Below are 26,293 nucleotides of genomic sequence, written 5' to 3'. Positions count from 1 at the left end.
ATGTGAAGAATACGAAAGCGTGATTCGTCCGAAGATCTGCTTTGTCATGAGAAAACTCAAATACGGTGGCTTGGAATACAAGGCACCCAAATATGAAAACAAAACCCTTGCCGAAGCCAAGGCTAGACAAAAATTGTTTTCCAAAGTGAGAAACTTAATTCCCATTTGTTGAAAAGGTTCAAAATATGAAAACTGTAAGAAATCTGAACCCAACTTCAAGTCGCCTGGCGCTGTAGGTGGGATAAATAGAGTCTGAACTTTGATGACACCTTGTAGAAAGATGTGTACAGACGCAAACAGAGGCAAACGTCTTTGAAAATAAGTTTACCACACAGATACCTGCACTCTTAGTGCAGATCAACGCAGTTTTCCATCCCATCCCGTTTAACAGAATACGGGTAACTTGAAGGATGATGTTGGAAACTTCCGATGTTAACAACCTATGTAAGCACACGAAATTTTGTAATAATGAGCTGCCTTAAGCGGCTTACTATTTCGTAACATGGTTGGTATAACCGATACTGTAATGCTCTATTTCTTAAGAGGGCGGTCTGAACCCTCACCCCGTCAACCGCAGCTGCGGTACATAGATAATAGGTACATAGGTAACTATGGGTAAACTAACGTTCCCTGATGTAACAGGTTGGACGTATTATGAGCGGGCCAAGATCGTGTGCAAGTATTCCTTGAAAATTCGAGAAGCAAACTTCTCCGAAACCCATGAGATACCACCAGTATGACTGTGACAAACTGTCTTATGATCCGTTTTGGCAACGAAGAGAGCAGCGGAAAATGGTGGAGCCAGATACACGATGCTGAATGACCACATGAATGTGAGAGACTCCACCGCCACTGCCCTTGTGATCTGTTTTGTACACATACTGAACTTTCGTAATTGTGGCGAGATGCCATCATGTATACTTGAGGGTAACCCCCTTCTGTGGACTCACATATGAAACACCTCTGGATTGAATGTCCAGTTTTCAGTATCCAAATCCTGACGGGTGAGATCATCTGTCTAACAGATGTCCAGTCACGGAATGATCTCTTGACATTTTCACATAATGGTGTTCTGAGCCATTGAGGATTTGAGTTACCTGCTGCATTGCCATGCGGCTACTTGGTTCTCACTGGTTGTTGTGTATGCAACTGCCGTTGCCTTGTTTGACTGCTTAAGGCCAGCGTGAGGCAGGCATCAAAAATTTACATGAAACTCACGGTTGTTCCTTTCCACGGAAATCTTTAGTAAAAGGCGAAAGATTTATTCGTTCTGAAGAGAAACCAGAGTATATCCCTGGTCAGACTGAAAGCGAATCATGTATTGCATTGTAAAATGCACAGAGTTCTAGGACATTTATCGACAGCAATCTGTCGTGTTTTAGAACCTTTGTCGCTGATTTTAATTACAAATCCTGACCCTCTGCGACTGTCGTCCAGAGTATATGCACCCTTGTCCCTCTGTGGGAAACGCGAGTGAAGGGTGGCGAACTAAATTGAAAACACATCTTTATTCTTAATAGGTGAATACACCAATGTATCGCTAGTGTGCGTGTTTTGCACTAATTACTAGATGTACATTTGTTCTTGCTGGTGTAGTAGGTAAAAGTCTTTGATTTACCGTATTTATAATCTTACCTAGGAATTGACATCGTTTAGACGGAATTAGATGCGATTGTTTTCGAACTTGATCTGCTACCGCAGTATACCTTAGTAGCGCAAGTTAGAGGAACTTTGTTGAGACAGAGTTCTTATGTGAGATGAGCTATCATCCCAACATCACTTTGGTAAATACCCAAAGCGATAAGCAACGGTAGATATGAAATGGTTAATGGTTGTGGCGATTTGCAAACGCTAGAACCTGTGATGAACAAACCGGACTGGGTAAATACGCATTGTCAAGATCAAATGCAATTATGCAAATTTTGTGGCTCCAATAAGCAAATACTAACCGCAGAAAATCCATTTTCTAACTGTAGTAAATGACTTTTGATATTGCGACGGAGCTGTTTGGTCTTGCTGAAACAGAGGTGAATAAGTAACTCTGACTCTGTTGGCGTACTACTGCCTGGTTTATAAACCAGCAAAGACTAAATGACAACCTGCCAAACCGTTCGACAGAGGCAGTTTTGTACTTTAAGCTGTAAATAGCTGAGACATGTATGAGTTGAAGTCCTGAAACCTCGCAAATGTAACATGTAAAGACGCGCTTCCACAATTGTAAAAGAGGTCATTAAACCACTGGCTTGCTGACTGTAACGTCCTGTCGTTACAATGCGTGACTGTTTCTTATAAAGGGATAAAACGCCGTTACAAGTATACTGTATGCGGTAATGGCTGAATATCATAAAGGGATAAAATACCGTTACAAGTATATTAAATTTATGAGCAAACAAGCTCTGGCCTTGTCGCGCTTAACTAGCGACAATGAAATTAACCGGCGTTAGCAGAAGCTTTACAGATATACTCTGCAGCTTGTTTTACCAGTGATCGTCATTGTTTCATACATAGATTCTAGTGACCCAAATGTATCCTGGGTTTTTAGAATGTTTGACAGAAAATCATTTACCAATGGTGGATCGCGTCCTTTTGGAAACGATTATGTATGTTGTTAAAAACCCCCCCGCACTATCTGAGTGCTGGACTAATGTACCGTTCTCACTCGTAGTTATCGGTGTGAATTTGACATAGAATCGTGCATTAAATTATAAGACCAGTGAAATAAACACTCTGGTACCCAAAGGGAAATTGGCCCCTTTGGAAAGACTGTCTTTTGTTAGAGCTGGCGGAGTCATTCCGAGACTCCGATGTTACCGCTCTTTAAATTTGAATTGCCAATGTTAACATAGGATTTTTAAAATTATTTTTAGTCTGCACTATAGCCTTACTCGCTATGTAGACAGACACCATAATAGGCAATAGACAGACACCTGCACGACTTAATGAAGTTATTATGCTGAACAGCATATTCATATGAAACTCAAGCTTGTTTCTCTCTACGGAAATCTTTAGCAAAAAACGAAAGATTTATTCGATATGAAGAGAAATCAAAGTATTCTTTATGTGAAAAGCAGTTCACATGGGCATATGAAACCCGAACCAAATTCCTACTAACTTCCCTGCGCCTCTGGTGGCTTAGAGATGTAGGGCAGGAATGTTCTAGAATTAAGTAGAAATACAGATTACATGGCTAACTTATGTGAAAACTGAACTAAAAAATTCCCACTAACACCCCTGCGCCTCCTTGTGGAGTATAGGTGTATGGGCGGAATGTTCTGGAATTATAACCTGTAAGAACAGCAATGATTAAAATGACCGTCATGCCATGCTTCCACTGAAAATCACAGGACAGGTTACCTGCTGCAGTGTTACTATAGGCTTAATAGCCTATTATACATTAAATATAGGCTTAATAGCCTATTCTACAGTTACAGATGTATTATACAGTAAAATGCAGTTTACAATACATTATGCAGCCTTATTCTTTAGTTAGCCTTCCAGTTATTCCATTAACTGTTTAAACACTAAGCAGTTTCTTAACCCCTGCAGCCTTCTGCTGCTATGGGTTTTACTCAACACTGCCTGCAGTGATGTATCTTATTTCCAAGCAGCCTTTGTTGCTGCTTATTTAAACTGAGCAGTCTCTTAACCCATGCAGCCTTTGCTGCTGCTATGGGCTTTACTCACCGTCACCCCCCTGCAGCCGCGCTGCTTGTGATGTAGCTTTTAGCTTCTCCCTGTGCAGCGGCCGGAAGCGAGTGCAGGGAGCCTAGGGAAACCCGGGGAGCGCTGGTATAGTGCGCCGGGCCGGAAGAACGGGCGGCGCCTCATACAGCAGTGGCCGGGTGCAGCGCTGGAAGAGCGGCCGGCGTCTTTAGTGACGTACGGCCGCTCGGAGCTTTAGACCCGGGTACGCAGAGTGGCTGCTTGGGCGGCGCTCGCGTACAGTGGCTGGGAGAGCGGCCGGCGTCTGTAAATGACGTGCGGCCGCTGTACAGTGGCATCTGGTACAGTGGCTGGGAGTACAGAGGCAGAGTTCTGGGAGAGCGGCCGGCGTCTGTGAATAACGTGCGGCCGCTCTACAGAGGCAGAGATCTGGGAGAGCCGTCTGAATGACGTGCGGCCGCTTTACAGAGGCAGAGTTCTGCTACAGTGGCTGGGAGAGCGGCCGGCGTCTGTGAGTGACGTGCGGCCGCTCTCTTGTAACAATAAAGGCTTTCCCCACACAGCAGGGCGGCAGCGTGAGCTGACCGCCCTGACCCCCCACCATACCTTGTAGTGCCGCACTCCTGCAAGCTCCGTCCAGTTTGTGACGGGGCTTTCATCCTGGCTGTGACGGGGCTTCTTTGTGTAAGCTCCGTCCAGTTGCAGTAGGAGACAGTGTCTGCCTGTGGCTGTGAGGGTGCTCTTTGTGAGGACCGACACGCCATGCGCTGCCTTGTAGCGCCTGTGGCTGTGAGGGTGCTCTTTGTGAGGACCGACACGCCATTCGCTGCCCGTGCAGCGGCACTATCCCGGACCCATGTTTTTCCAGAAACTGGGAAGGGATGTGCTAAGTGTAAAAATAAAAATTAAAAATAAAAATTAAAAATAAAAATCCAAGTGTGGTTATACCACAAGCCAATGTTCGTGCTGTGAGCACCGAAAAAACACTGAGAGAGTACACTGAGGTACTCGGGGATATGGAGGGGGGGGAGAGGCCTAAATTTAAATATTCAGTGCCTTTGTTCGGGCTACGCCCGTCCATATCCCAAGAGTACTCCAGTGACCCCTAGTGGATGATAAAGAAAGGCTCTGCCATGGAGATATGAATGACACAGAGAAAGGCTCTGCCATGGATATATGACTGACACAGAGAAAGGCTCTGCCATGGATATATGACTGACACAGAGAAATGCTCTGCCATGGATATATGAATGACACAGAGGAAGGCTCTGCCATGGAGATATGAATGACACAGAGAAAGGCTCTGCCATGGATATATGAATGACACAGAGGAAGGCTCTGCCATGGATATATGAGTGACACAGAGAAAGGCTCTGCCATGGAGATATGAGTGACACAGAGAAAGGCTCTGCCATGGAGATATGAATGACACAGAGAAAGGCTCTGCCATGGATATATGAATGACACAGTGAAAGGCTCTGCCATGGAGATATGAATGACGCAGAGAAAGGCTCTGCCATGGAGATATGACTGACACAGAGAAAGGCTCTGCCATGGATATATGAGTGACGCAGAGAAAGGCTCTGCCATGGATGTGCTGCAGGCTTGGAGCATAGATGGGGGTGTCAGCGATCTGTTATATTCTGATCCTTCCACACCTGGCTACAGCCCCCACTAGGTTATAGCCCCACACACGTCCATGTTCCATACAGCTACTCCAGCAAAACATCGTGCTAAGAGGATAATCACACAGCTCAATAAATGGCAGAAACTATGGGAAAGAGAAGAGAAACAATGGTCTCTCTCCGAGCGCTTATTCTTTACCGCGAGCAGACTTGTTAAAGCCTCAGAGAATCCAGGTTAAGCCCCGCTACAAGAGAACATTTATTCATGTGTCCCTTAAAATTTACATTAGACAAATAAAAACTAAACACAGGTTTAGAGTCATTGAGAGCTTTTAGCAGCTGCACAGAGGGCGCTTCCCGGACACTTGGGCGACGGCGCCCGGACGTTTCCTGCAGACTGAAGGCTGCCATGCAGGGATACTTACACTGAAAATGGTGATGCTGGCGCTAGCGAGCACAGCGACAGGAGTGTGCGGCGTTAGCGGAGGGTCCTCATCATTGAACAGGCTACCGGCAGCTGCTGGGACATCTGTGGTTACAATAAAACATAATGAGCCACAACCAGCCATGAAGTGGAACATCCGAGTCTATAGGGGATTACAGCAGCGGTGCGGAACCTCTGTGATGGCGCAGAAATAACCGCAACACTAGAAGTACATCATGTAACTAAACAATAGGAATATAACACAAGTGTGCGTCTTCACACCTCTCGCACGCCAGGTCGCACAAGTGACCCTAAGAGCAGTTTTCCGATAGCGGAACATGAGCGGTACCGGTTCTGCGATCACATCGCAGTAATGCAAACTCCTCTGCCTGATTGAACGACAGTCGAAACAACTAAAGGACACTACTTACAGGGCGACTATTACCAAAGTATATAAACCGTACACAGCAACACCGCTGCCTTCCCCCGCCCCAAACATGGGGGCACTGCGAGCAAGAGGAGAACGGAGCGCGTGCAGGACAGATCTCTCACCATCTGTGTTGTATCGGGAACCGGGAGACCCAATCACTTCCATACACGAGGAGTGAACGGCCCGGCCTGGCCAGCTGAACAATGTAAAACAGGGGAGAATGGAGAGAGCTATACGTTACCTGCGCCAGTGAAGAGACTGTGCCCAGGCGGAGAGCGCATATCGTGAGGCCCAAACAGGAGGAGCTCCATTCTCTTAGAGTGAGAGGAAAGGAGGTTAGTCACCGCAGATCGCCAGAGGCAACAGCAAATCATACACGGCAGTACGGCATACCTCTGGGTTTGGCACGGGACCTTTCTTCTTTGCGGAGCTCATTTCTGTCTAGGAAATCAGGAAAAGAGCAAATATTCAGTGCACCCGAATGATCAGAGGATGGAGGGGGTCTTCAGCCCACCCACCATAAATCTACATAGCAAATCCCCGCTACTCTGTCTGGCTGGGCTGGTGAGCTTACACTCCACTTAGCAACGCCTGAATACATATAACAGCCAAAACCTGCATGTGACCCTCCTCTTACCTTCAGCAAAGGGGTCTCTCGCGCTTGCTGGACGAGAAGGACTAGTTCATTAATTTGTTGTCTCACAAGAGGAGGGATGGGATTACAGCAAGCAATTATTCCCTGGGGTTCCCTGAGATAGGAGAGACCATTACACTGATCACCGTGCCAAGCACTTCATAAATAATTCACTGGCAGACACGTATCAGGACACGTACCTGGGAAGTTCCTCCGAGATCTTCAACAACATGTGATTGGGCAAGACATACCTGAAATAGTAAGGGACATAGTGACAGGTAGGTAGTGACCAGGACCAGCTACAGCTATGAACACGGAGTATGGCTCACCCTGTACTCTCATCCTCCTGCCGCGCCATCTTGTCTCTCCAGGCATAGAGAAGCCTAAACGCGGCCAGCTGCTGGGTGTTGAGATGTTTCTTCTGCTTCTGGTAGAGCTCAAGGTATAAATCCTCTGTGTAGATGGGTTTCACAAATTTCTGAGTAAGAAAGAGAAAGCGTTTACGCCCCTGACCCGAGCATAACACCCACCTATCACGAGTACACGTCCAGATCTTCTCACCTTCAGGCAGATCTCTCTACTCCTTTGCCAGACCAGGTGGAGGAGGTTCTGCTGCCCGTTGGCTGCATCTACAAGTGCAGTCCTCATCTTGTCATAGATATGAAGTAGGTAGTGAGTATCCGTTCGGGCATACTGGATCATTTCTTCTGGTAAAGGGCTGGGAATAGGACACGGCTCATTATATTCCCCCAGTCTCCTCATTGTGAAGCACAGAGCACATATCAGGATTTTGGTACTTACCGATAAATCCCTTTCTCCGATTCCACAGGGGCCACTGGAGCACAGTTACAATGGGGAAATAGTAGGCAGTAATTGGGAGCAGACACTTTAAAATTCTCACACTGTGGCTAGCTCCTCCCCTACTATCTCCCCTCCAAGCCAGTCTACGTAAAACTGTGCCCGAGGAGAGCTGGAATAAAGAAAACCTTAAGGTAGAGGAGGTTAACGCCGCCATGTAAACCAGGATAGCACGAAACAGACCTGGAACATAACCTAACAAAAAGAGGTTAACCTGAACTCAACAAGCAGTCATATATCGATCTGCAAACCGTTAAGCAAAAAAGGAGGAACAGCGCTGGGTGGGCGTCCAGTGTCCCCTGTGGAATCGGAGAAAGGGATTTATCGGTAAGTACCAAAATCCTGATTTCTCCTTCATCCACTAGAGCGTAGTTACAATGGGGACGTCCCAGAGCTCCCAGAACGGGTGGGAGAGCGCTGAGAGTCCTGTAAAACCGCTCGGCCAAACTGAGATGCAGAGGCCGCAAAAGTGTCAAACTTGTAGAACTTGACAAACGTATGACGGCCCGACCAAGTAGCCGCCCGACATAAAGTAGTCATGGAGACCCCACGGGTAGCAGCCCACGAAGGTCCCACAGAGCTCGTAGAGTGCGCTGAAATTGAAGATGGAGGTTCCAGAGAAGCTGCCAAATAAGCTTGTCTGATGGTCAGTCTAATCCATCGAGACAGTCTGCTTAGAAGCCGTCCAACCACGGCGAGCAGCATCGTAGAGAACATATAAGGAATCTGACTTCCAAATAACTGAAGTCCTATCCACATAGATCTTGAGCGCCCCGACAACGTCCAATGATCTCGAATCCGGAGAGTCCCCCGAGAGGGCCGGGACCACAAGCGGCTGATTGATGTGAAAATCAGACACCACCTTAGGTGGAAAAGACATACGAATACGAAGCTCGGCCCTATCAGCATGAAACACCAGGTAAGGAAACCTACAAGAGAGAGCCCCAAGTTCCGACACCCGTCTAGCTGAACCCAGCGCCAGGAGAAGAACCACCTTCCAGGTGAGATATTTTATCTCTACTGATTCCAGGGGCTCAAACAATGAAGACTGCAGAAAAGAGAGGACCAGATTGAGGTCCCATGGCGCTGTCGGAGGGCGGAAGGGAGGCTGTATTCAAAGAACCCCCTGAAAGAAAGTCTGAACTTCCGGCAGCAAGGCTAACTTTTTCTGGAAGAAAACCGAAAGAGCAGAGACCTGCACCTTTAGTGAACCCAGTCTTAGCCTGCTGAAAAACCTGCCTGCAAAAAACGGAGAAGGCGGGCTAAGCGAAACACGGAAGGAGAAGATTCTCGACGTTCACACCAGGCTACATAAGCCTTCCAAATACGGTAGCAGTGAGAAGATGTGACTGACTTTCTAGCCCGAAGCATAGTAGGTATAACTGTACGAGGAATCCCCTTCCTTTTCAAGATGGCTTTCTCAACAGCCACGCCGTCAAACGTAGCCTGCGTAAGTCTGGATAAAGAAAAGGACCCTGTTGTAGAAGATCGTCTCGTAGTGGCAGGGGCCAAGGCTCGGCTACTGACAACAGGTGTAGGGTGGAGTACCAAACCCTGCGTGGCCAATCAGGAGCCACAAGGAGGACCAGAGCGTTTTCTCTCTTGATGCGCTGCAGAACCCGCGGCAACAGCGGGAAAGGAGGAAAGAGGTAAACGAACCGGAAATTCCAAGGAGCCGTGAGGGCATCCACGCCCGCCACCGCTGGGTCCCTCGTCCGAGAGTAATAATGAGGCAACTGATGGTTCAGGCGGGATGCCATGAGGTCGATCCATAGTTTTCCCCACCGGCGGACCAGTTGCCTAAACACCTGGGGATGTAGTGACCACTTTCCCGGGTGCATTGACTGTCGGCTTAGATAATCGGCTTCCCAATTGTCCACTCCCGGAATGAATATCGCAGAGAAGGACAGAGCATACTTTTCTGCCCAGAGAAGGATGTTGGTGACCTCCCTCATCGCTGCGAGTGCCGCCCTGACGGTTGATGTACGCCATCGTGGCGTTGTCGGACTGAACTCTGACCGCTCGACCGCGTAGTAGGTGATGTGCCTGAAGCAGAGCATTGTACACCGCCCTTAGTTCGAGAATGTTTATGGGGAGAGCGGATTCGTGGATTGACCAGCGCCCCTGTAACCGATGTTCCAGGGTCACTGCCCCCCAGCCTCGCATCCGTGGTGAGGAGAGTCCAATCCCATACACCGAACCACCTTCCTTCCAACAGATGTGTCGACTGGAGCCACCAGAGAAGCGACGACCGTGCCCTTGAAGATAGCGTCACCCGCTGATGAAGGAACAGATGAGATGCTGACCACTGATGTAGAAGACACAGCAGAAACGGTCGAGAGTGGAAGCGATCGTACGGAAGAGCTTCGAACGCTGCTACCATCTTTCCCAGAAGGCGAATGCACAGATACACTGACACCCGACGGTGTCGTAGAACCGACCTTACCTGCAGAGACAGGATCTTGCCCTGAGGAAGGAAAACCTTCTGACGGACCGTGTCGATCATCATCCCCAGAAACAACAGCCGTTGTGAGGAGCATAAGTGAGACTTCGGGAAATTCAGGATCCACCCGTGTCGAATCAGAAGGTCCTGCGTCATCCGGATATTCTGAAGCAACAGTTCTGCTGAGCTTGCTTTTATTAGCAGATCGTCCAGATAGGGAACAATTGTCACACCCTGCTTCTGAAGTAGGGCCATCATGACCGCCATGACCTTTGTGAACACTCTGGGAGCAGAAGAGAGACCGAGCGGAAGGGCCTGGAACTGGAAATGAGCGTCCTGTATCGCGAACCGGAGAAAAGCCTGATGAGGAGGCCAAATAGGAACATGTAAGTATGCATCCTTGATGTCTAAGTACGACAGAAACTCGTTTTTTTCCAACCCAGCAATAACAGACTGGAGGGACTCCATCTTGAACTTGAATACCCTCAAATTCGCATTGAGATCCTTCAAGTTCAGGATTGGCCTGACCGAGCCGTCCGGCTTCGGTACTAGAAACAGGCTTGAGTAATAGCAATGTTTCCGATGATGAGAGGGAACAGGGATCACAACCCTTGCAGATAGAAGCTTCTGGACCGTTGCCTGTAAGGCAACTCCTCGGTTGTCGGAAACTGGCAAACCCGTGGTAAAAAACCGCTGGGGCGGTTGTTCCTGAAAATCGAGCTTGTAACCGCAAATGATTAGATCCCGGACCCAAGCGTCTGGACAGGACTGTACCCAGACCTCCTTGAAATCCCACAAATGGGTGGTCTTCAGTATGCCGACTGACGGGATCCCGGCGCACAGTATACCGGCGCCGGGATTCCAACAGCCGGCATACCGACACTTATTCTCCCTCGTGGGGGTCCATGACCCCCTTGGAGGGAGAGCAAAATAGCGTGGCGCGCGTAGCGTGGCGAGCGCAGCGAGCCCGCAAGGGGCTCATTTGCGCTCGCCACACTGGTCGGTAAGCCGGCGGTCGGGCTCCCGGCGCCGGTATGCTGGTTGCCGGGAGCCCGACCGCCGGCATATCGTAGTGAACCCCCACAGACGAGCTCCCACCCTGTGATCTCCCAGGTGGGAGGGAAGCCCGTCATGCGGTGGTAGTGGTAGAGGACTTAACCTCTGACTGGGCTGAGGCTGCGGAACCTCTACCCCTGCCGCTGCCTCTACCTCTATGGCCACGGAAGGTAGAAGCTCCTCCCCTGGCCTCGAAACCTGGAAGGGGCACGAAAGGATCAAAAGGAGGGACCCCTATATGGCCTGCGAGTGGCTGGAGCAGCAGAAGGAAGATAGGCCACCGGTGGTAAGTCGACTTGAGAGATCCAGGCATCCAGATCCTTACCTCACCCGTAAAGGGCAACGCTTCTGCTGCCCTTTTGGATTCCGTATCCGCCTGCCACTGCCGGAGCCAGAGAGCTCTGCGGGCCGCAATTGCTAAAGCGGAAATTCTAGCTCCGAGAATACAGATGTCCTTGGACGCTTCACAAAGATAAAGGGCTGATTCACGGATGTGTTCCGCCAACTGTATCAATTGATCCGCCGGCAATTAGTCACGAATTCCAGAGGACAAGTGCTCCGCCCAAGCTTCGATCGCCTTGTTGACTCAACAACCTACCAGCGCCGGGCGATGTAATACCCCCGCCACAGAGTAAATAGTCTTCAAGGTGGATTCCAACCTCCTATCAGACGCCTCCTTAAGCGAAGTCGCTCCTGGAACCGGTAGGACCGTCTTTTTGGACAGATGAGACACCGAAGGATCCACAATCGGAGAGGTCTCATAACGTTTCCTGCTATCTGCGGGAAAAGGATAGGAAGACAGTTTTCTTGATACCTGAAATTTTGCGTCTGGATGTTTCCAGGCTGCCGTTATGAGCGCATCCAGCTCCTCCGAAACTGGAAAGGTCACCGGCAGGCATTGGTTGTTGCCAAACCTTGAAGGGCGTAAGGTGTCCTGCTCTGTCTCTTCCACCTGTAATACTGAGCGAATAGCAGTAATAAGAGCCTCTATACCCTGAGCTACTGGTTCAGAGTCCCCGTACACCTGATCGTCATCAGTATCCTGTAGATCTACAACCGCCTCATCTAATAGAGGCATATCATTGTCAGATTCCTGCAACACAGAGGCTAGCAATCTCTTTTTAGAAGCCTGTTATGGGGGCTAAAGGACGGAGTCTGGGAAAGGATTACAGCGCTAGAGAGCCCTTCTACTGACTTTGCCAATGAAACCCATGCAGGTTCTGGCTCCGGTACCGGGACAAGCTGTCGGAACCGGGCCGCCTCTGTCTTCCCGAGAGGCCTTCAGTTCCCCAGTCAGCAGAGACATAACCTCTGTGAGTTGTGTTGTCCATGCAGGGGCGCTCTGGGGTTTTGAGGAGGGCTGAGCAGATGGCTCTGCCTCCTCACATAAAACATGACCCTGTTTTTGTGTTGCCTTGGAGCCTTTACTGGCCATGGCAGCACCTAACACTTCTGACCCTTCCCCACAGGAAAACAGCAATAGGCAGAAAGGGTGGTATTAATGTGACTGCCGGTCAGCTGACCGACCGTCACATGACCTCCTCCACCAGCCCGACGGGTCACTGTCCCGATGGTCAGCATGCCGACCAACAGGGACTATTTCCAGTCGGGGGGGAAGAGCGGGGGGAGGGGGGAAGAGAAGCACTTACTCACCGCTATGCAGTGTGTGGAGGAGTGGCCCCGACACGCGCCGCACGCAGTGGTGCCCGGCCACGTATACTTACCGCTGCCGGAATCATCAGCCGACGGAGCGACCCCGACACGCGCAACGGTGTCCGGCCGGCTCCGGAGAGCTCAGTGTCTCCTTCAGCCGGGGCCCATCCCGAGCCGCACGCAGTTGCGATGGGACCCCGCCGGCAGCTCCCGCGGTGCAGACTGGCAGTGGCAGAGCTGCCAGTCTGTGGATGCAAGTAAGAGAAGAAAAAAGAAAAGAAAAAAAAAAAATTCTTCAGAGAAGACTCAAGTGAACCAGCTCCCTTGGGCACAAATTATAGACTGGCTTGGAGGGGAGATAGTAGGGGAGGAGCTAGCCACAGGGATAGAGTTTTAAAGTGCCAGCTCCCAATTACTGCCTACTATTTCCCCATTGTAACTGCGCTCCAGTGGCCCCTAGTGGATGAAGGAGAAATTATTATCATCCTCCTCTTATAGATAGATATACATAGATAGCTAAACTCACCGAATTCTCCAGTCGGCAAGCTGGAACTTCTTGTCAGACTCCACATTGCAGTACAGCCGGAGCAGATGGTCCAGAGAGTTCCTGCCCAGGCTGAGAAGACGAGCTGCTTGGTGAGTGTCAAACATGTTCACAATGTACAGACCAAAGTCCTTCTGCAGCCACTCAACATCAGAGTCCGCTCCGTGCAACACCTGGAGGAGATCTCAGAGATCAGACACAGAGGAACAAGGGCCCATCCCACCGAGCTATCATCACATGTACATACCTCCAACAACCTACCCTGTCATCACATGTACATACCTCTAACAACCTACCCCGTCATCACATGTACATACCTCTAACAACCTACCCCGTCATCACATGTACATACCTCTAACATAATAATAAATAAATAAATAATACCTCTAACAACCTACCCTGTCATCACATGTACATACCTCTAACAACCTACCCCGTCATCACATGTACATACCTCTAACAACCTACCCCGTCATCACATGTACATACCTCTAACAACCTACCCAGTCATCACATGTACATACCTCTAACAACCTACCCCGTCATCACATGTACATACCTCTAACAACCTACCCCGTCATCACATGTACATACCTCTAACATAATAATAAATAAATAAATAAATAATACCTCTAACAACCTACCCTGTCATCACATGTACATACCTCTAACAACCTACCCCGTCATCACATGTACATACCTCTAACAACCTACCCCGTCATCACATGTACATACCTCTAACAACCTACCCAGTCATCACATGTACATACCTCTAACAACCTACCCCGTCATCACATGTACATACCTCTAACAACCTACCCCGTCATCACATGTACATACCTCTAACAACCTACCCCGTCATCACATGTACATACCTCTAACAACCTACCCCGTCATCACATGTACATACCTCTAACAACCTACCCCGTCATCACATGTACATACCTCTAACAACCTACCCCGTCATCACATGTACATACCTCTAACAACTTACCCCGTCATCACATGTACATACCTCTAACAACATAATAATAAATAAATAAATAATACCTCTAACAACCTACCCTGTCATCACATGTACATACCTCTAACAACCTACCCCGTCATCACATGTACATACCTCTAACAACCTACCCCGTCATCACATGTACATACCTCTAACAACCTACCCCGTCATCACATGTACATACCTCTAACAACCAACCCCGTCATCACATGTACATACCTCCAACAACCTACCCCGTCATCACATGTACATACCTCTAACAACCTACCCTGTCATCACATGTACATACCTCTAACAACCTACCCTGTCATCGCATGTACATACCTCTAACAACCTACCCTGTCATCACATGTACATACCTCTAACAACCTACCCTGTCATCACATGTACATACCTCTAACAACCTACCCTGTCATCACATGTACATACCTCTAACAACCTACCCAGTCATCAGTACAGTGTATGATGAGTAATGTAGATATAATGTGTGGAGGTGACGGGTATAGAAGCAGCACACGCTGTGACATCAGTACAGTGTATGATGAGTAATGTAGATATAATGTGAGGAGGTGACGGGTATAGAAGCAGCACACGCTGTGACATCAGTACAGTGTATGATGAGTAATGTAGATATAATGTGAGGAGGTGACGGGTATAGAAGCAGCACACGCTGTGACATCAGTACAGTGTATGATGAGTAATGTAGATATAATGTGAGGAGGTGACTGGTATAGAAGCAGCATACGCTGTGACATCAGTACAGTGTATGAGGAGTAATGTAGATATAATGTGTGGTGTGAGGAGGTGACGGGTATAGAAGCACACGCTGTGACATCAGTACAGTGTATGATGAGCAATGTAGATATAATGTGAGGAGGTGACGGGTATAGAAGCAGCACACGCTGTGACATCAGTACAGTGTATGATGAGTAATGTAGATATAATGTGAGGAGGTGACGGGTATAGAAGCAGCACACGCTGTGACATCAGTACAGTGTATGATGAGTAATGTAGATATAATGTGAGGAGGTGACGGGTATAGAAGCAGCACACGCTGTGACATCAGTACAGTGTATGAGGAGTAATGTAGATATAATGTGTGGTGTGAGGAGGTGACGGGTATAGAAGCAGCACACGCTGTGACATCAGTACAGTGTATGATGAGTAATGTAGATATAATGTGAGGAGGTGACGGGTATAGAAGCAGCACACGCTGTGACATCAGTACAGTGTATGATGAGTAATGTAGATATAATGTGAGGAGGTGACGGGTATAGAAGCAGCACACGCTGTGACATCAGTACAGTATGAGGAGTAATGTAGATATAATGTGTGGTGTGAGGAGGTGACTGGTATAGAAGCAGCACACGCTGTGACATCAGTACAGTGTATGATGAGTAATGTAGATATAATGTGAGGAGGTGACGGGTATAGAAGCAGCACACGCTGTGACATCAGTACAGTGTATGATGAGTAATGTAGATATAATGTGTGGTGTGAGGAGGTGACGGGTATAGAAGCAGCACACGCTGTGACATCAGTACAGTGTATGATGAGTAATGTAGATATAATGTGTGGTGTGAGGAGGTGACGGGTATAGAAGCAGAACACGCTGTGACATCAGTACAGTGTATGATGAGTAATGTAGATATAATGTGAGGAGGTGACTGGTATAGAAGCAGCACACGCTGTGACATCAGTACAGTGTATGATGAGTAATGTAGATATAATGTGTGGTGTGAGGAGGTGACGGGTATAGAAGCAGCACACACTGACCAGTACAGTGTATGATGAGTAATGTAGATATAATGTGAGGAGGTGACGGGTATAGAAGCAGCACACGCTGTGACATCAGTACAGTGTATGATGAGTAATGTAGATATAATGTGAGGAGGTGACGGGTATAGAAGCAGCACACGCTGTGACATCAGTACAGTGTATGAGGAGTAATGTAGATATAATGTGAGGAGGTGACTGGTATAGAAGCAGCACACGCTGTGACATCAGTACAGTGTATGAGGAGTAATGTAGATATAATGTGAGGAGGTGACTGGTATAGAAGCAGCACACGCTGTGACATCAGTACAGTGTATGATGAGTAATGTAGATATAATGTGTGGTGTGAGGAGGTGACGGGTATAGAAGCAGCACACGCTGTGACATCAGTACAGTGTATGATGAGTAATGTAGATATAATGTGAGGAGGTGACGGGTATAGAAGCAGCACACGCTGTGACATCAGTACAGTGTATGATGAGTAATGTAGATATAATGTGTGGAGGTGACGGGTATAGAAGCAGCACACGCTGTGACATCAGTACAGTGTATGATGAGTAATGTAGATATAATGTGTGGAGGTGACGGGTATAGAAGCAGCACACGCTGTGACATCAGTACAGTGTATGATAAGTAATGTAGATATAACGTGTGGTGTGAGGAGGTGACTGGTATAGAAGCAGCACACGCTGTGACATCAGTACAGTGTATGATGAGTAATGTAGATATAATGCGAGGAGGTGACGGGTATAGAAGCAGCACACGCTGTGACATCAGTACAGTGTATGATGAGTAATGTAGATATAATGTGAGGAGGTGACGGGTACAGAAGCAGCACACGCTGTGACATCAGTACAGTGTATGAGTAATGTAGATATAATGTGAGGAGGTGACGGGTATAGAAGCAGTACACGCTGTGACATCAGTACAGTGTATGATGAGTAATGTAGATATAATGTGAGGTGGTGACGGGTATAGAAGCAGCACACGCTGTGACATCAGTACAGTGTATGATGAGTAATGTAGATATAATGTGTGGTGTGAGGAGGTGACGGGTATAGAAGCAGCACACGCTGTGACATCAGTACAGTGTATGAGGAGTAATGTAGATATAATGTGAGGAGGTGACGGGTATAGAAGCAGCACACGCTGTGACATCAGTACAGTGTATGATGAGTAATGTAGATATAATGTGTGGTGTGAGGAGGTGACGGGTATAGAAGCAGCACACGCTGTGACATCAGTACAGTGTATGAGGAGTAATGTAGATATAATGTGAGGAGGTGACGGGTATAGAAGCAGCACACGCTGTGACATCAGTACAGTGTATGAGGAGTAATGTAGATATAATGTGAGGAGGAGACTGGTATAGAAGCAGAACACGCTGTGACATCAGTACAGTGTATGATGAGTAATGTAGATATAATGTGAGGAGGTGACGGGTATAGAAGCAGTACACGCTGTGACATCAGTACAGTGTATGATGAGTAATGTAGATATAATGTGAGGTGGTGACGGGTATAGAAGCAGCACACGCTGTGACATCAGTACAGTGTATGATGAGTAATGTAGATATAATGTGTGGTGTGAGGAGGTGACGGGTATAGAAGCAGCACACGCTGTGACATCAGTACAGTGTATGAGGAGTAATGTAGATATAATGTGAGGAGGTGACGGGTATAGAAGCAGCACACGCTGTGACATCAGTACAGTGTATGATGAGTAATGTAGATATAATGTGTGGTGTGAGGAGGTGACGGGTATAGAAGCAGCACACGCTGTGACATCAGTACAGTGTATGATGAGTAATGTAGATATAATGTGAGGAGGTGACGGGTATAGAAGCAGCACACGCTGTGACATCAGTACAGTGTATGATGAGTAATGTAGATATAATGTGAGGAGGTGACGGGTATAGAAGCAGCACACGCTGTGACATCAGTACAGTGTATGATGAGTAATGTAGATATAATGTGAGGAGGTGACGGGTATAGAAGCAGCACACGCTGGGACATCAGTACAGTGTATGATAAGTAATGTAGATATAATGTGTGGTGTGAGGAGGTGACGGGTATAGAAGCAGCACACGCTGTGACATCAGTACAGTGTATGATGAGTAATGTAGATATAATGTGAGGAGGTGACGGGTATAGAAGCAGCACACGCGGTGACATCAGTACAGTGTATGATGAGTAATGTAGATATAATGCGAGGAGGTGACGGGTATAGAAGCAGCACACGCTGTGACATCATTACAGTGTATGATGAGTAATGTAGATATAATGTGAGGAGGTGACGGGTATAGAAGCAGCACACGCTGTGACATCAGTACAGTGTATGAGGAGTAATGTAGATATAATGTGAGGAGGTGACTGGTATAGAAGCAGCACACGCTGTGACATCAGTACAGTGTATGATGAGTAATGTAGATATAATGTGAGGAGGTGACGGGTATAGAAGCAGCACACGCTGTGACATCAGTACAGTGTATGATGAGTAATGAAGATATAATGTGAGGAGGTGACTGGTATAGAAGCAGTACACGCTGTGACATCAGTACAGTGTATGAGTAATGTAGATATAATGTGAGGAGGTGACGGGTATAGAAGCAGTACACGCTGTGACATCAGTACAGTGTATGATGAGTAATGTAGATATAATGTGAGGAGGTGACGGGTATAGAAGCAGTACACGCTGTGACATCAGTACAGTGTATGATGAGTAATGTAGATATAATGTGAGGAGGTGACGGGTATAGAAGCAGTACACGCTGTGACATCAGTACAGTGTATGAGGAGTAATGTAGATATAATGTGTGGTGTGAGGAGGTGACGGGTATAGAAGCAGCACACGCTGTGACATCAGTACAGTGTATGATGAGTAATGTAGATATAATGTGAGGTGGTGACGGGTATAGAAGCAGCACACGCTGTGACATCAGTACAGCGTATGATGAGTAATGTAGATATAATGTGTGGTGTGAGGAGGTGACGGGTATAGAAGCAGCACACGCTGTGACATCAGTACAGTGTATGAGGAGTAATGTAGATATAATGTGAGGAGGTGACGGGTATAGAAGCAGCACACGCTGTGACATCAGTACAGTGTATGATGAGTAATGTAGATATAATGTGTGGTGTGAGGAGGTGACGGGTATAGAAGCAGCACACGCTGTGACATCAGTACAGTGTATGAGAAGTAATGTAGATATAATGTGAGGAGGTGACTGGTATAGAAGCAGCACACGCTGTGACATCAGTACAGTGTATGAGGAGTAATGTAGATATAATGTGAGGAGGTGACGGGTATAGAAGCAGTACAGGCTGTGACATCAGTCCAGTGTATGAGGAGTAATGTAGATATAATGTGTGGTGTGAGGAGGTGACGGGTATAGAAGCAGCACACGCTGTGACATCAGTACAGTGTATGATGAGTAATGTAGATATAATGTGAGGAGGTGACGGGTATAGAAGCAGCACATGCTGTGACATCAGTACAGTGTATGATGAGTAATGTAGATATAATGTGAGGAGGTGACGGGTATAGAAGCAGCACACGCTGTGACATCAGTACAGTGTATGATGAGTAATGTAGATATAATGTGAGGAGGTGACGGGTATAGAAGCAGCACACGCTGTGACATCAGTACAGTGTATGATGAGTAATGTAGATATAATGTGAGGAGGTGACGGGTATAGAAGCAGCACACGCGGTGACATCATTACAGTGTATGATGAGTAATGTAGATATAATGTGAGGAGGTGACGGGTATAGAAGCAGCACACGCTGTGACAACAGTACAGTGTATGATGAGTAATGTAGATATAATGTGAGGAGGTGACGGGTATAGAAGCAGCACACGCTGTGACATCAGTACAGTGTATGATGAGTAATGTAGATATAATGTGTGGTGTGAGGAGGTGACGGGTATAGAAGCAGCACACGCTGTGACATCAGTACAGTGTATGATGAGTAATGTAGATATAATGTGAGGAGGTGACGGGTATAGAAGCAGCACACGCTGTGACATCAGTACAGTGTATGATGAGTAATGTAGATATAATGTGAGGAGGTGACGGGTATAGAAGCAGCACACGCTGTGACATCAGTACAGTGTATGATGAGTAATGTAGATATAATGTGTGGTGTGAGGAGGTGACGGGTATAGAAGCAGCACATGCTGTGACATCAGTACAGTGTATGATGAGTAATGTAGATATAATGTGAGGAGGTGACGGGTATAGAAGCAGCACACGCTGTGACATCAGTACAGTGTATGATGAGTAATGTAGATATAATGTGAGGAGGTGACGGGTATAGAAGCAGCACACGCTGTGACATCAGTACAGTGTATGATGAGTAATGTAGATATAATGTGTGGTGTGAGGAGGTGACGGGTATAGAAGCAGCACACGCTGTGACATCAGTACAGTGTATGATGAGTAATGTAGATATAATGTGAGGAGGTGACGGGTATAGAAGCAGCACAAGCTGTGACATCAGTACAGTGTATGAGGAGTAATGTAGATATAATGGGTGGTGTGAGGAGGTGACGGGTATAGAAGCAGCACACGCTGTGACATCAGTACAGTGTATGATAAGTAATGTAGATATAATGTGTGGTGTGAGGAGGTGACGGGTATAGAAGCAGCACACGCTGTGACATCATTACAGTGTATGATGAGTAATGTAGATATAATGTGAGGAGGTGACGGGTATAGAAGCAGCACACGCTGTGACATCAGTACAGTGTATGAGGAGTAATGTAGATATAATGTGAGGAGGTGACGGGTATAGAAGCAGCACACGCTGTGACATCAGTACAGTGTATGATGAGTAATGTAGATATAATGTGAGGAGGTGACGGGTATAGAAGCAGCACACGCTGTGACATCAGTACAGTGTATGATGAGTAATGTAGATATAATGTGAGGAGGTGACGGGTATAGAAGCAGCACACGCTGTGACATCAGTACAGTGTATGATGAGCAATGTAGATATAATGTGAGGAGGTGACGGGTATAGAAGCAGCACACGCTGTGACATCAGTACAGTGTATGAGGAGTAATGTAGATATAATGTGAGGAGGTGACGGGTATAGAAGCAGCACACGCTGTGACATCAGTACAGTGTATGATGAGTAATGTAGATATAATGTGAGGAGGTGACAGGTATAGAAGCAGCATACGCTGTGACATCAGTACAGTGTATGATAAGTAATGTAGATATAATGTGTGGTGTGAGGAGGTGACGGGTATAGAAGCAGCACACGCTGTGACATCATTACAGTGTATGATGAGTAATGTAGATATAATGTGAGGAGGTGACGGGTATAGTAGCAGCACACGCTGTGACATCAGTACAGTGTATGATAAGTAATGTAGATATAACGTGTGGTGTGAGGAGGTGACGGGTATAGAAGCAGCACACGCTGTGACATCAGTACAGTGTATGATGAGTAATGTAGATATAATGCGAGGAGGTGACGGGTATAGAAGCAGCACACGCTGTGACATCAGTACAGTGTATGATGAGTAATGTAGATATAATGTGAGGAGGTGACGGGTATAGAAGCAGCACACGCTGTGACATCAGTACAGTGTATGATGAGTAATGTAGATATAATGTGAGGAGGTGACGGGTATAGAAGCAGTACATGCTGTGACATCAGTACAGTGTATGATGAGTAATGTAGATATAATGCGAGGAGGTGACGGGTATAGAAGCAGCACACGCTGTGACATCAGTACAGTGTATGATGAGTAATGTAGATATAGCGTGTGGTGTGAGGAGGTGACTGGTATAGAAGCAGCACACACTGTGACATCAGTACAGTGTATGATGAGTAATGTAGATATAATGTGAGGAGGTGACGGGTATAGAAGCAGCACACGCTATGACATCAGTACAGTGTATGATGAGTAATGTAGATATAATGTGAGGTGGTGACGGGTATAGAAGCAGCACACGCTGTGACATCAGTACAGTGTATGAGGAGTAATGTAGATATAATGTGTGGTGTGAGGAGGTGACGGGTATAGAAGCAGCACACGCTGTGACATCAGTACAGTGTATGATGAGTAATGTAGATATAATGTGAGGAGGTGACGGGTATAGAAGCAGCACACACTGACATCAGTACAGTGTATGAGTAATGTAGATATAATGTGAGGAGGTGACGGGTATAGAAGCAGTACACGCTATGACATCAGTACAGTGTATGATGAGTAATGTAGATATAATGTGAGGTGGGGACGGGTATAGAAGCAGCACACGCTGTGACATCAGTACAGTGTATGAGGAGTAATGTAGATATAATGTGTGGTGTGAGGAGGTGACGGGTATAGAAGCAGCACACGCTGTGACATCAGTACAGTGTATGATGAGTAATGTAGATATAATGTGAGGAGGTGACGGGTATAGAAGCAGCACACACTGTGACATCAGTACAGTGTATGAGTAATGTAGATATAATGTGAGGAGGTGACGGGTATAGAAGCAGTACACGCTATGACATCAGTACAGTGTATGATGAGTAATGTAGATATAATGTGAGGAGGTGACGGGTATAGAAGCAGCACACGCTGTGACATCAGTACAGTGTATGAGGAGTAATGTAGATATAATGTGTGGTGTGAGGAGGTGACGGGTATAGAAGCAGCACACGCTGTGACATCAGTACAGTGTATGATGAGTAATGTAGATATAATGTGAGGAGGTGACGGGTATAGAAGCAGCACACACTGTGACATCAGTACAGTGTATGAGTAATGTAGATATAATGTGAGGAGGTGACGGGTATAGAAGCATTACACGCTATGACATCAGTACAGTGTATGATGAGTAATGTAGATATAATGTGAGGTGGTGACGGGTATAGAAGCAGCACACGCTGTGACATCAGTACAGTGTATGAGGAGTAATGTAGATATAATGTGTGGTGTGAGGAGGTGACGGGTATAGAAGCAGCACACGCTGTGACATCAGTACAGTGTATGATGAGTAATGTAGATATAATGTGAGGAGGTGACGGGTATAGAAGCAGCACACGCTGTGACATCAGTACAGTGTATGATGAATAATGTAGATATAATGTGTGGTGTGAGGAGGTGACGGGTATAGAAGCAGCACACGCTGTGACATCAGTACAGTGTATGATGAGTAATGTAGATATAATGTGAGGAGGTGACGGGTATAGAAGCAGCACACGCTGAGACATCAGTACAGTGTATGATGAGTAATGGAGATATAATGTGATGAGGTGACGGGTATAGAAGCAGCACACGCTGTGACATCAGTACAGTGTATGATGAGTAATGTAGATATAATGTGAGGAGGTGACGGGTACAGAAGCAGCACACGCTGTGACATCAGTACAGTGTATGATGAGTAATGTAGATATAATGTGTGGTGTGAGGAGGTGACGGGTATAGAAGCAGCACACGCTGTGACATCAGTACAGTGTATGATGAGTAATGTAGATATAATGTGAGGAGGTGACGGGTATAGAAGCAGCACAAGCTGTGACATCAGTACAGTGTATGAGGAGTAATGTAGATATAATGGGTGGTGTGAGGAGGTGACGGGTATAGAAGCAGCACACGCTGTGACATCAGTACAGTGTATGATAAGTAATGTAGATATAATGTGTGGTGTGAGGAGGTGACGGGTATAGAAGCAGCACACGCTGTGACATCATTACAGTGTATGATGAGTAATGTAGATATAATGTGAGGAGGTGACGGGTATAGAAGCAGCACACGCTGTGACATCAGTACAGTGTATGAGGAGTAATGTAGATATAATGTGAGGAGGTGACGGGTATAGAAGCAGCACACGCTGTGACATCAGTACAGTGTATGATGAGTAATGTAGATATAATGTGAGGAGGTGACGGGTATAGAAGCAGCACACGCTGTGACATCAGTACAGTGTATGATGAGTAATGTAGATATAATGTGAGGAGGTGACGGGTATAGAAGCAGCACACGCTGTGACATCAGTACAGTGTATGAGGAGTAATGTAGATATAATGTGAGGAGGTGACGGGTATAGAAGCAGCACACGCTGTGACATCAGTACAGTGTATGATGAGTAATGTAGATATAATGTGAGGAGGTGACGGGTATAGAAGCAGCATACGCTGTGACATCAGTACAGTGTATGATAAGTAATGTAGATATAATGTGTGGTGTGAGGAGGTGACGGGTATAGAAGCAGTACATGCTGTGACATCAGTACAGTGTATGATGAGTAATGTAGATATAATGCGAGGAGGTGACGGGTATAGAAGCAGCACACGCTGTGACATCAGTACAGTGTATGATGAGTAATGTAGATATAGCGTGTGGTGTGAGGAGGTGACTGGTATAGAAGCAGCACACACTGTGACATCAGTACAGTGTATGATGAGTAATGTAGATATAATGTGAGGAGGTGACGGGTATAGAAGCAGCACACGCTATGACATCAGTACAGTGTATGATGAGTAATGTAGATATAATGTGAGGTGGTGACGGGTATAGAAGCAGCACACGCTGTGACATCAGTACAGTGTATGAGGAGTAATGTAGATATAATGTGTGGTGTGAGGAGGTGACGGGTATAGAAGCAGCACACGCTGTGACATCAGTACAGTGTATGATGAGTAATGTAGATATAATGTGAGGAGGTGACGGGTATAGAAGCAGCACACACTGACATCAGTACAGTGTATGAGTAATGTAGATATAATGTGAGGAGGTGACGGGTATAGAAGCAGTACACGCTATGACATCAGTACAGTGTATGATGAGTAATGTAGATATAATGTGAGGTGGGGACGGGTATAGAAGCAGCACACGCTGTGACATCAGTACAGTGTATGAGGAGTAATGTAGATATAATGTGTGGTGTGAGGAGGTGACGGGTATAGAAGCAGCACACGCTGTGACATCAGTACAGTGTATGATGAGTAATGTAGATATAATGTGAGGAGGTGACGGGTATAGAAGCAGCACACACTGTGACATCAGTACAGTGTATGAGTAATGTAGATATAATGTGAGGAGGTGACGGGTATAGAAGCATTACACGCTATGACATCAGTACAGTGTATGATGAGTAATGTAGATATAATGTGAGGTGGTGACGGGTATAGAAGCAGCACACGCTGTGACATCAGTACAGTGTATGAGGAGTAATGTAGATATAATGTGTGGTGTGAGGAGGTGACGGGTATAGAAGCAGCACACGCTGTGACATCAGTACAGTGTATGATGAGTAATGTAGATATAATGTGAGGAGGTGACGGGTATAGAAGCAGCACACGCTGTGACATCAGTACAGTGTATGATGAATAATGTAGATATAATGTGTGGTGTGAGGAGGTGACGGGTATAGAAGCAGCACACGCTGTGACATCAGTACAGTGTATGATGAGTAATGTAGATATAATGTGAGGAGGTGACGGGTATAGAAGCAGCACACGCTGAGACATCAGTACAGTGTATGATGAGTAATGGAGATATAATGTGATGAGGTGACGGGTATAGAAGCAGCACACGCTGTGACATCAGTACAGTGTATGATGAGTAATGTAGATATAATGTGAGGAGGTGACGGGTACAGAAGCAGCACACGCTGTGACATCAGTACAGTGTATGATGAGTAATGTAGATATAATGTGAGGAGGTGACGGGTATAGAAGCAGCACACGCTGTGACATCAGTACAGTGTATGATGAGTAATGTAGATATAATGTGAGGAGGTGACGGGTACAGAAGCAGCACACGCTGTGACATCAGTACAGTGTATGATGAGTAATGTAGATATAATGTGAGGAGGTGACGGGTATAGAAGCAGCACACGCTGTGACATCAGTACAGTGTATGAGGAGTAATGTAGATATAATGTGTGGTGTGAGGAGGTGACGGGTATAGAAGCAGCACACGCTGTGACATCAGTACAGTGTATGATGAGTAATGTAGATATAATGTGTGGTGTGAGGAGGTGACTGGTATAGAAGCAGCACACGCTGTGACATCAGTACAGTGTATGATGAGTAATGTAGATATAATGTGAGGAGGTGACGGGTATAGAAGCAGCACACGCTGTGACATCAGTACAGTGTATGAGGAGTAATGTAGATATAATGTGAGGAGGTGACGGGTATAGAAGCAGCACACGCTGTGACATCAGTA

General features: G+C 46.6%; 1 protein-coding gene, 1 non-coding gene and 1 pseudogene across 3 annotated transcripts in view; all 3 read right to left on the bottom strand.

Moving 5' to 3' along the window:
* Positions 1–26,293, bottom strand: part of EXOSC10 (exosome component 10) — a 175,366-nt gene that overhangs the window by 75,119 nt on the left and 73,954 nt on the right. For both annotated transcript variants that reach the window (XM_063948684.1, XM_063948683.1), the window contains exons 10-17: positions 13,313–13,503; positions 7,338–7,494; positions 7,106–7,254; positions 6,977–7,027; positions 6,780–6,891; positions 6,536–6,583; positions 6,384–6,456; positions 5,714–5,817 (exon numbers count right to left, since the gene is read on the bottom strand). In XM_063948684.1, coding sequence (XP_063804754.1) covers positions 5,714–5,817; positions 6,384–6,456; positions 6,536–6,583; positions 6,780–6,891; positions 6,977–7,027; positions 7,106–7,254; positions 7,338–7,494; positions 13,313–13,503 — 885 coding nt within the window. The remainder of the gene's footprint in view (positions 1–5,713; positions 5,818–6,383; positions 6,457–6,535; positions 6,584–6,779; positions 6,892–6,976; positions 7,028–7,105; positions 7,255–7,337; positions 7,495–13,312; positions 13,504–26,293) is intronic.
* LOC134982049 (U5 spliceosomal RNA) lies at positions 1,177–1,290 on the bottom strand. The gene has a single exon (XR_010190888.1). It is a non-coding gene; the product is annotated as a U5 spliceosomal RNA (small nuclear RNA).
* LOC134982050 (U5 spliceosomal RNA) lies at positions 2,949–3,053 on the bottom strand (annotated as a pseudogene).

This window comes from Pseudophryne corroboree (genome assembly GCF_028390025.1).
Source record: "Pseudophryne corroboree isolate aPseCor3 chromosome 10 unlocalized genomic scaffold, aPseCor3.hap2 SUPER_10_unloc_2, whole genome shotgun sequence".
In the NCBI taxonomy this organism is placed as follows: domain Eukaryota; kingdom Metazoa; phylum Chordata; class Amphibia; order Anura; family Myobatrachidae; genus Pseudophryne; species Pseudophryne corroboree.
This window is presented reverse-complemented; position numbering and strand designations above follow the sequence as displayed.